We start from the raw sequence: 12,429 nt of genomic DNA, 5'->3' as shown, positions 1-12,429 counted from the left end.
GGTGCAGTGCATCCCAGGTGTGGGAGGCCAGAGAGGAAAATCCACCCATTGCTGTTTGGGGGCTGGTTAAATATGAAGTGGTGTGAAAGCCCAGGCTTCTCTAAAGTCCAAATCTGCCTTTTATAAACACAAACGGGTATATCTCACCTAACCAGGGGTGGGGACTGGAGACTGGGTGAGGCAGTGGGCTGCACCACTCTTCCACCTAACCGGGGGGGGGACTGGAGACTGGGTGAGGCAGTGGGCTGCACCACTCTTCCACCTAACCGGGGGGGGGGGGGGGGGGGGGGACTGGAGACTGGGTGAGGCAGTGGGCTGCACCACTCTTCCACCTGTTGGGACCGAGTTCACATCCATCCCAGGCTTTCTCTGCATGAAGTACAGCCCGGGTCATGTCATTGGGGTTCAGTAAGGAGAACCATGCTTTGCAGCGACCCAGTGCTGTACCTGACCTGGGAGTGCCTTATGCTGACAACGGATGCCTGAACTCACAGCAGTCCATTCCCCAGTGCGAGCATTCCTCATCTCAGTGGGCACAAACAGGTCATCTAAATGACATCTGGATTAAAAGCAATTGGCAGAGGCACAGTGGTATAACAAGATCGAATGTTTTAACTCCAGGGGTTTTCCAGACCTACCTTGTATCCCTGCTCATGCAGCTGCTGGGCAGTGTCGAGGAACTTTGGTCGGAATGAGCTCTGAGAGAGAAATAAGCATAACGTGAGAACCTCAGCTCAGTCTGAATGAAGGCCAGCGCACAGCTATTTATTATAGTCAACTCTGAACCAACAGTCCTTGGTATGAAGGACACAGCAGAGCAGGTATGTTTGGATTATCGCTCTTGTTTCAGTGTCCGTTTGGTGGATTTCATTGTTGCTCGAAGGCCTGAGGCTGTCCCCAACTCTGTGACCTGAAGTTGTTCTGTGACTATCCAAATTCAGAGTCTAAATGGATTCAAAAACCAATCCCTGGGTTCTAATGTAAACTTTAAATGAAGTTTAAAGAAATCCTTCTTTTATTTTAACGAAGAAACCTCGGTAAAGAGACAAGACCCATAGGGCGGGCCGTCATGGGGCGGGCCGTCACAGGGCGGGCTCACTCAACATTTCTGGCTCTTGGCAGGTGGTGTCTGTGAAGGGACAATCTCCCGTGGACCACCCCAGGACATGCTGTGGATGGACAGTGCGGCCATATTAACAAGTACCTCCTCTCTTACAGTCCTATCGACCACTTGGGAATCACATCAAGTACCCATCGCATCCTCCTGACCCTGAAAGCCACTAAATGTCACAATGCCAGATGAATGAGTTGGGATTTATTTACAGGTTGAATCATACACAGAAGCAGCGAGACCCAGCAACACAGCAAAGTAATTAAATGCAAAAAAAATGGAATCAGGACACAAGGTGTATTTCTTGCGCAGTTTGAGAAGTGACCAGGCTGTTGGATGAAAAAGTCTTTCATTCACCTTCATGATATACAGGAACAGCCCAAATTCACAGTGCACCCACCTAGCTCAGATCTCCTGTCAGAACTAAAGACATGAGCAATCAGAGCTGTGATTTATGCTAACAAACAGACTGAGAGGACGACAGGTCTCGCACCTGGTCAGGTGGGTGTTAATGTCTATGGATTTTTTTCCAGATATTTCTACTTAATCAAATTAAATGAATCTGTTGCCCATCCCATTAATCCGTATAGGTTACCTATATACACGGCCACCAACAATTGAAACCACAATCCTGACTGAGGGTAACATGTAAATAGATGCAATGTCTGCAGTCGCTAACAGATTCAACAGGTACACCTAGACTGAACCTTTAATCTTCAAAATTACATTTATATATCAAAGCACTACTTGAGTCATAAAGAACACCACCAAAGTGAAAACATGCAGGATATAAATAAAAGAGGTTATGAGATGACACCAAGGTTAGGTTTTGAAAGCCTGAAGGTTGTAGGAGGAAGAGAAGGCAGAGGGGGATAGACACCACTGTGGGTAGAAGTGGGAGACTTTATGGGGTGAATACCTCAGCCTGTGAAGTACATTTTTTTAATTCATTCACGGGATGTGGGCGTCACTGGTGAGGCCGGCATTTATTGCCCATCCCTAATTGCCCTAGAGAAGGTGGTGGTGAGCCGCCTTGAACCGCTGCAGTCCGTGTGGTGACGGTTCTCCCACAGTGCTGTTAGGAAGGGAGTTCCAGGATTTTGACCCAGTGACAATGAAGGAACGGCCGATATATTTCCAATACACACCTGGAGGTAAACGTTATTGGTATATAAGAGAAACATCTCTTCAATACTAATGCAATTCTGAGAGTTCTAAACAATGCAACTACCTCTTCAATAAATAATAATCTGGAAAACGTGTATTTAGACTCTGAAGAACCAGCCTGTAAATATTCCTTACTGCAGTCACTTGTGCACAGGAACTTTGCATGATAATTACTGGCACTATACTGTCTTGTTGACCAGCTCTCACCTTAACCATTGTTGGCATCTTCTGTACCCGTCACAGCAGTTCAAGTATATGCAGTCCATGACATTCTAGCAAATTACAGTGTGCAACTCCTGCTAACAACTGCAATTCAGAAAACTCTCCAGTGGCTGGAGTCATACCCAGCACAAAGGAAGATGGTTGTGGTTGTTGGAGGCCAATCATCTCAGCCCCAGGACATTGCTGCAGGAGTTCCTCAGGGCAGTGTCCTAGGCCCAACCATCTTCAGCTGCTTCATCAATGACCTTCCCTCCATAAGGTCAGAAATGGGGATGTTCGCTGATGATTGCACAGTGTTCAGTTCCATTCGCAACCCCTCAGATAATGAAGCAGTCCGTGCCCGCAGGTAGCAAGACCTGGACAACATCCAAGCTTGGGCTGATAAGTGGCAAGTAACATTCACGTCAGACAAGTGCTCGGCAATGACCATCTCCAACAAGAGAGAGAGAGTCTAACCACCTCCCCTTGACATTCAACGGCATTACCATCACTGAATCTCTCCATCCATATAAACTCCCCCACCCATATTCACGGCCAGCCCCTTGACCTTGCCATCTCACATGGCCTCTCTACTCCCATCATGTCAATCACAGATAAGGCTATCTCTGATCACTTCCTTGTATCCCTCTCCACCAACATCTTCCTTCCCCCTCGCAATCCCACTTCCTTCTGTTCGCTCCTGGAAAAACCTCTCCCCCAAGATCACTTACAACAGCACTTTCAAATTCCCAACTGTCTAGTCTTTGGCCCTCCATTCACCACAACATTTCTGCAGTTACAAATCTGCTCAATCACACCCTCACCTCCGCCTTTGATGCTCTTGTCCCCATTAAAACCCTTCCTCTCTCTCACCCTGGTACAGCCCTCATCTTCGCTTCCTTAAGTCCAAGGTTTGCAGATTTGGCATTTATGGCGGACAACTAGTTTAACCATTCATCGCCAGATCTGACTGGATCACATTAAGCACTATCGGGTCCTGCTCTCCTCTGCCAAAACTTCTCACTATTCCAGGATCATCCTGGAATGCAAAGATAATCCCTGGCTTCTCTTCACTACAAACCGTCTTCTTAAACCCCTCTCCCCACCCTCACCTCCAGCAACAAGTGTGAGGAGCTCATGGACTTCTTTGTCACTAAGATTGAGACCATCCGTTCAGCTGCCTCTGCCACTTCCCTCCATTCCCCTAGCCCACCGAGCCAAACTTCCCCTACGGTTTCCCCCCGCCCTAGTCCTGAACTCGCATCTTTCTCCAGTTTCTCTTCTATTTGAAGGGAAAAAAATTTGCAGGGCTACGGGGAAAGAGCGGGGGAATGGGACTAAGTGGATTGATCTTACAAAGAATCAGCGCAGGCTCGATGGGCCGAATGGACTCCTTCTGTGCTGCAACCATTCTATGATTCTATCTCCCCTCATCCCCTCTCCGAGCTCATCTTGACCATGAGACCCACCTCCTGCTCCCTCGACCCTATTCCCACCAAACTGCTGGCCCCATGTTAGCTGATATTGTTAACGGTTCCCTCTCCTCAGGTACTGTCCTCCACCTCTTCAAATCTGCCGTCATCACCCTCCTCCTCAAAAAATCCACCGTCCTTGCAAACTACCGCCCCGTCTCCAACCTCCCTTTCCTCTCCAAAGTCCTTGAACGTGTTTTCGCCTCTCAAATCCGCGCTCATCTTTCCCGCAATTCCATGTTTGACCCCCTCCAATCAGGTTTCTGCCCCTGCCACAGTACTGAAACGGCCCTTATCAAAGTCACAAATGACATCCTATGTGACAGTGACCGTGGTAAACTGTCCCTCCTCATCCTTCTCCACCTGTCTGCAGCCTTTAACATGGTTGACCACACCATCCTCCTCCAATGCCTTTCTCCCATTGTCCACCTGGGTGGGACTGCGCTCGCCTGGTTCCATTCCTATCTATCCAGTCGTAGCCAGAGAATCACCTGCAATGGCTTCTCTTCCCATTCCTGCACTGTTACCTCGAGTCCCCCAAGAATCTATCCTTGACCCCCTCCTATTTCTCATCTACAGGCTGCCCCTCGGCGACATCATCTGAAAACACAATGTCAGGTCCCACATGTTCACTGACAATACCCAGCTCTACCTCACCACCACCTCCCTCGACCCCTCCACTGTCTCTGATTTGTCAAACTGCTTGTCCGATATCCAGTACTGGATGAGCAGAAATTTCTACCAATTAAATATTGGAAAGACCGAAGCCATTGTCTTCGGTCCCCGCCACAAACTCCATTCCCTGGACCCCCGACTCCATCCCTCTCCCTGGCCACTGTCTGAGGCTGAACCAGACTGTTCGCAACCTTGGCGTCCTATCTGACCCTGAGATGAGCGGCTGACCACATATCCGCTCAATCACCATGACAACCTACTTCCTCCTCTATAACATCACCTGTCTCCGCCCCCGCCTCAGCTCATCTGCTGCTGAAACCCTCATCCATGTATTTATTATCTCCACACTGGACTATTCCAATGCTTTCCAGACCGGCCTCCCATCTTCCACCCTCCATAAACTTGAGCTCATCCAAAACTCTGCTGCCCGTATCCTAACTCGCACCAAGTCCCGTTCACCCATCACCCCTGTGCTCACTGACCTACATTGGCTCCCGGTCCAGCAATGCCTCGATTTTAAAATTATCATCCTTGTTTTCAAATCCCTCTATGGCCTCGCCCCTCCCTAACTCTGTAACCTCCTCCAGCCCACAACCCTCCGAGATCTCTGCCCTCCTCCAATTCTGGCCTCTTGCGCATCCCTGATTTTAATCGCTCCACCATTGGCGGCCGTGCCTTCAGCTGCCTAAGCCCTAGATTCTGGAATTCCCTCCCTAAACCTCTCCACCTCTCTCTCCTCCTTTAAGAGAATTCTCCAATTCCATGTTTGACCCCCTTGGAGAAGCAAGGATTAATCAGGGATAGTCAACATGGCTTTGTCAAGGGAAGATCATGTCTGACTAATTTGATTGAATTTTTTGAGGGGGTGACTAGGCGTGTGGATGAGGGTAACGCAGTGGATGTGGTATACATGGATTTCAGTAAGGCCTTCGATAAAGTCCCCCACAGGAGACTGGTCAAGAAGGTATGAGCCCATGGAATCCAGGGTGCCTTGGCACTTTGGATACAAAACTGGCTTAGTGGCAGAAGGCAGAGGGTGATGGTCGAAGGTTGTTTTTGTGACTGGAAGCCTGTGGCCAGTGGGGTACCACAGGGATCGGTGCTGGGTCCCTTGCTGTTTGTGGTCTACATTAACGACTTGGATATGAATGTAAAAGGTATGATCAGTAAGTTCGCTGATGATACAAAAATTGGTAGGGTGGTAAATAGCGAGGAGGATAGCCTCAGTCTGCAGGACGATATAGATGGGTTGGTCAGATGGGCGGAACAGTGGCAAATGGAATTTAACCCGGAAAAGTGCGAGGTGATGCACTTTGGAGGGACTAACAAGGCAAGGGAATACACAATGAATGGGAGGACCCTAGGCAAGACAGAGGGTCAGAGGGATCTTGGTGTGCAAGTTCACAGATCCCTGAAGGCGGCGGAACAGGTCGATAAGGTGGTAAAGAAGGCATATGGGATACTTGCCTTTATTAGCCGAGGCATAGAATATAAGAGCAAGGAGGTTATGATGGAGCTGTATAAAACACTGGTTAGGCCACAGCTGGAGTACTGTGTGCAGTTCTGGTCGCCACACTACAGGAAGGATGTGATCGCTTTGGAGAGGGTGCAGAGGAGATTCACCAGGATGTTACCAGGGCTGGAGCGCTTCAGCTATGAAGAGAGACTGGGAAGATTGGGTTTGTTTTCCTTGGAGCAGAGGAGGCTGAGGGGGGACATGATTGAGGTGTACAAAATTATGAGGGGCACAGATAGGATGGATACTAAGGAGCTTTTTCCCTTCGTTGAGGGTTCTATAACAAGGGGGCATAGATTCAAGGTAAAAGGCGGGAGGTTTAGAGGGGATTTGAGAAAGAACTTTTTCACCCAGAGGGTGGTTGGAGTCTGGAACTCACTGCCTGAAAGGGTTGTGGAAGCAGGAACCCTCACAACATTCAAGAAGCATTTGGATGAGCACTTGAAATGCCATAGCATACAAGGCTACGGACCAAATGCTGGAATATGGGATTAGAGTAGACAGGGCTTGATGGCCGGCGCGGACATGATGGGCCGAAGGGCCTCTATCCGTGCTGTATAACTCTATGACTCTATGACTCTAAGATGCTCCTTAAAACCTGCCTCTTTGACCAAGCTTTTGGTCACCTGTCCTAATATCTCCTTATGTGGCTCAGTGTCAAATTGTATTTGATAATCGCCCCTGTGAAGCATTTTTACTACTTTAAAAGTGCTACATAAATGCAAGTAGTTGTTTGTTTCTTACGTACTGGGTAAGAAGGGAGTCCTGAGCACACTTTAAAAATCCTTTCCCTTTTCCCTACCTCTTGCCAGTTAATTTGGGGTAGTTGAAATCTCCCATGATTATTATTCAATGTCTTTTACTCATTTAGGAACATAGGAACAGGAGTAGGCCATTCAGCCCGTCGTGCCTGCTCCGCCATTTGATAAGATCATGGCTGATCTGTGATCTAACTCCATATACCTGCCTTTGGCCCATATCCCTTAATACCTTTGATTGCCAAAAAGCTATCTATCTCAGATTTAAATTTAGCAATTGAGCTAGTATCAATTGCTGTTTGTGGAAGAGAGTTCCAAACTTCTACAACCCTTTGTGTGTAGAAATGTTTTCTAATCTCACTCCTGAAAGGTCTGGCTCTAATTTTTAGACTGTGCCCCCTACTCCTAAAATCCCCAACCAGCGGAAATAGTTTCTCTCTATCCACCCTATCTGTTCCCCTTAATATCTTATAAACTTCGATCAGATCACCCCTTAACCTTCGAAACTCTCGAGCATACAACCCCAATTTGTGTAATCTCTCCTCGTAACTTAACCCTTGAAGTCTGGGTATCATTCTAGTAAACCTACGCTGCACTCCCTCCAAGGTCAATATGTCCTTCCGAAGGTGCGGTGCCCAGAACTGCTCTCAGTACTCCAGGTGCGGTCTAACCAGGGTTTTGTATAGCTCCAGCATAACTTCTGCCCCCTTGTACTCCAGTCCTCTTGATATAAAGGCCAGCATTCCATTAGCCTTCTTGATGATTTTCTGCACCTGTTCATGATATTCTGATTTGTCTTTCTTGGGTCCAAAGTGATGACCTCACACTTCTCCATATTGAACTCCATCTAAAACAGTTTTGCCCACTCACTGAATCTATCACCGTCCCTTTGCAACTTTCTGCTCTACACCATTAACTGTGCCATCTAACTTAGTGTCGTCAGCAAACTTAGATATACATCTCTCTATTCCTCCATCCAAGTCATTTATAAATACAGTGAAAAGCTGAGGCCCCAGTACAGATCCCTGGGGGACACCACTAGGCACATCCTGCCAATTTGAGTTATCCCTACTCTCTGTCTCCTGCCTCCTAACCAATTCCCTACCCATTGCTGTACAGGCAATTTAATTTGTTTTTATTCATCGTTTCTCTTGCTTTATTTTTGTACTTGCGTTCTATAACTGTATTTGTTCCCTGACCCATTGTTACCCTTATTCCTTACCTTGGTCTGGTCTTTACTCTCACCTCCTATTTCTTTTATCTTTAGACTTATGTTATTTTCCCCAGATCCCTCCCCCCGCCGTACTAGTTTAAAGTCCTATCCACAGCTCTATCCTTTCTGCTGGGACACTGGTCCCATTCCGGTTCAAGTGGAGCCCATCCCAGCGGTACAGCTCCTTCCTGTCCCAGTACTGGTGCCAGTGTCCCATGAAATGGAACCCTCCTTTCCAGACCAGTCTCTCAGCCATGCATTCACCTTCCTGATCTGTCTATCCCTATGCCAATTAGCACGTGGCTCGGATAGTAATCCCGAGATTACCACCCTCGAGGTGCTGCTTTTCAAAAAAAATATTTAGCCCCTCGTTCCTGATACTCCGTCAGCAGCACCTCCTCCCTATTCTTTCCTATGTTGGTCCCAACATGGACCACGACAACTGGTTCATCACCCTCCCTTTCCAGGTGTTACAAGATATTCCTTACCCTGGCACCAGGTAGGCAACACAACCTTCGGGATTCTCGATCGTGACTGCAGAGGACGCCAACTATCCCTCTAATTATCTAATCCCCTACAATTACAACCTTTCTGTTATGCTCCTTCCCGCCTTTGGACTGGCTCCTGCTCCATGATGCCTTGTGGCCATCCTTCCCGCAGCCTTTCTCCTTATTCTCACAGGTAGCAAGTACATCATACCTGTTGGACAGGACTGGATTGTGATGTTTCTCCTTCCCTCCATCCACCAGATTCCCTTTACCCTGCTGATAATCAACCAACGAGATCAACCTTACCCCCACCGACCAACGAGATCCCCCTGACCCCCACCTAGATCCCCCCTGACCCCCACCGACCAACGAGATCCCCCTCACCCCCACCGAGATCCCCCCTGACCCCCACCGACCAACGAGATCCCCCTCACCCCCACCGACCACCTAGATCCCCCTGACCCCCATCGACCGAGATTCCCCTGACCCCCATCGACCAACGAGATCCCCCTCATCCCCACCGAGATCCCCCCTGACCCCCACCGACCACCTAGATCCCCCTGACCCCCACCGACCACCGAGATCCCCTGACCCCCACTGACCACCTAGATCCCCCTGACCCCCACCGAGATCCCCCCTGACCCCCACCGACCAACGAGATCCCCCTCATCCCCACCGAGATCCCCCCTGACCCCCACCGACCACCGAGATCCCCCTGACCCCCACCGACCACAGATATCCCCCTCACCCCCACCTAGATCCCCCTGACCCCCACCGACCACCTAGATCCCTCTGACCCCCACCGATCACCGAGATCCCCTGACCCCCACCGACCACCGAGATCCCCTGATCCCCACCGACCACCTCGATCCCCCTGACCCCCATCGACCGAGATTCCCCTTACCCCCATCGACCAACGAGATTCCCCTTACCCGCATCGACCAACGAGATTCCCCTTGCCCCCATCGACAGAGATTCCCCTTGCCCCCATCGACCGAGATTCCCCTTGCCCCAATCGACCGAGATTCCCCTTGCACCCATCGACCAACGAGATTCCCCTTACCCCCATCGGCCAACGAGATTCCCCTTACCCCCATCGGCCAACGAGATTCCCCTTACCCCCATCGGCCAACGAGATTCCCCTTACCCCCATCGGCCAACGAGATTCCCCTTACCCCCATCGACCAACGAGATTCCCCTTACCCCCATCGACCAACGAGATTCCCCTTACCCCCATCGACCGAGATTCCCCTTACCCCCATCGACCAATGAGATTCCCCTTACCCCCATCGACCGAGATTCCCCTTACCCCCATCGACCAATGAGATTCCCCTTACCCCCATCGACCGAGATTCCCCTTACCCCCATCGACCGAGATTCCCCTTGCCCCCATCGACCGAGATTCCCCTTGCCCCCATCGACCGAGATTCCCCTTGCCCCCATCGACCAACGAGATTCCCCTTACCCCCATCGGCCAACGAGATTCCCCTTACCCCCATCGGCCAACGAGATTCCCCTTACCCCCATCGGCCAACGAGATTCCCCTTACCCTCATCGACCAATGAGATTCCCCTTACCCCCATCGACCAACGAGATTCCCCTTACCCCCATCGACCAACTAGATTCCCCTTACCCCCATCGACCAACGAGATTCCCCTTACCCCCATCGACCAACTAGATTCCCATTACCCCCATCGACCAAGATTCCCCTTACCCCCATCGACCAACTAGATTCCCCTTACCCCCATCGACCGAGATTCCCCTCACCCCCATCGACCAACTAGATTCCCCTTACCCCCATCAACCGAGATTCCCCTTACCCCCATCGACCGAGATTCCCCTTACCCCCATCGACCGAGATTCCCCTTACCCCCATCGACCAACTAGATTCCCCTTACCCCCATCGACCGAGATTCCCCTTACCCCCATCGACCAACTAGATTCCCCTTACCCCCATCGACCAACGAGATTCCGCTTACCCCCATCGACCAAGGAGATTCCCCTTACCCCCATCGACCAACTAGATTCCCCTTACCCCCATCGACCAACGAGATTCCGCTTACCCCCATCGACCAACTAGATTCCCCTTACCCCCATCGACCAACGAGATTCCCCTTACCCCCATCGACCGAGATTCCCCTCACCCCCATCGACCAACTAGATTCCCCTTACCCCCATCGACCGAGATTCCCCTTACCCCCATCAACCAACTAGATTCCCCTTACCCCCATCAACCGAGATTCCCCTTACCCCCATCGACCGAGATTCCCCTTACCCCCATCGACCAACTAGATTCCCCTTACCCCCATCAACCGAGATTCCCCTTACCCCCATCGACCGAGATTCCCCTTACCCCCATCGACCAACGAGATTCCCCTTACCCCATCGACCAACTAGATTCCCCTTACCCCCATCGGCCGAGATTCCCCTTACCCCCATCGACCAACGAGATTCCCCTTACCCCCATCGACCGAGATTCCCCTTACCCCCATCGACCAACGAGATTCCCCTTACCCCATCGACCAACTAGATTCCCCTTACCCCCATCGACCGAGATTCCCCTTACCCCCATCGACCGACGAGATTCCCCTTACCCCCATCGACCGAGATTCCCCTTACCCCCATCGACCAACTAGATTCCCCTTACCCCCATCGACCAACGAGATTCCCCTTACCCCCATCGACCAACGAGATTCCCCTTACCCCCATCGACCAACGAGATCCCCCTTACCCCCATCGACCGAGATTCCCCTTACCCCCATCGACCAACTAGATTCCCCTTACCCCCATCGACCGAGATTCCCCTTACCCCCATCGACCAACTAGATTCCCCTTACCCCCATCGACCGAGATTCCCCTTACCCCCATCGACCAACGAGATTCCCCTTACCCCCATCGACCGAGATTCCCCTTACCCCCATCGACCAACTAGATTCCCCTTACCCCCATCGACCAACTAGATTCCCGTTACCCCCATCGACCAATGAGATTCCCATTACCCCCATCGACCAACGAGATTCCCCTTACCCCCATCGACCGACGAGATTCCCCTTACCCCCATCGACCAATGAGATTCCCGTTACCCCCATCGACCAATGAGATTCCCATTACCCCCATCGACCAACGAGATTCCCCTTACCCACATCGACCGAGATTCCCCTTACCCCCATCGACCAACGAGATTCCCCTTACCCCCATCGACCGAGATTCCCCTTACCCCCATCGACCAACTAGATTCCCCTTACCCCCATCGACCGAGATTCCCCTTGCCCCCATCGACCAATGAGATTCCCATTACCCCCATCAACCGAGATTCCCCTGACCCCCATCGACCAACTAGATTCCCCTTACCCCCATCGACCAACGAGATTCCCCTTACCCCCATCGACCAACGAGATTCCCCTTACCCCCATCGACCAACGAGATTCCCCTTACCCCCATCGACCGAGATTCCCCTTACCCCCATCGACCGAGATTCCTCTTACCCCCATCGACCGAGATTCCCCTTGCCCCCATCGACCAACGAGATTCCCCTTACCCCCATCGACCAACGAGATTGCCCTTACCCCCATCAACCGAGATTCCCCTTACCCCCATCAACCGAGATTCCCCTTACCCCCATCAACCGAGATTCCCCTTACCCCCATCGACCGAGATTCCCCTTGCCCCCATCGACCAACGAGATTCCCCTTACCCCCATCGACCAACGAGATTCCCCTTACCCCCATCGACCGAGATTCCCCTTACCCCCATCGACCGAGATTCCCCTTGCCCCCATCGACCAACGAGATTCCCCTTACCCCCATCGACCAACGAGATTCCCCTTAC

The 12,429-nt window shown here is 51.1% G+C and overlaps 1 protein-coding gene across 1 annotated transcript in view; it reads right to left on the bottom strand.

The window, feature by feature from the left end:
- The window catches only part of cps1 (carbamoyl-phosphate synthase 1, mitochondrial), a 345,020-nt gene that overhangs the window by 16,378 nt on the left and 316,213 nt on the right, over nt 1-12,429 (bottom strand). The window contains exon 32 of the mRNA XM_067988237.1: nt 639-698. Coding sequence (XP_067844338.1) covers nt 639-698 — 60 coding nt within the window. The remainder of the gene's footprint in view (nt 1-638; nt 699-12,429) is intronic.

This window comes from Heptranchias perlo, chromosome 7, assembly GCF_035084215.1.
Source record: "Heptranchias perlo isolate sHepPer1 chromosome 7, sHepPer1.hap1, whole genome shotgun sequence".
Taxonomy (NCBI): domain Eukaryota; kingdom Metazoa; phylum Chordata; class Chondrichthyes; order Hexanchiformes; family Hexanchidae; genus Heptranchias; species Heptranchias perlo.
Note: the sequence above shows the minus strand (reverse complement) of the source record. Positions and strands in the feature narration are given on the sequence as shown.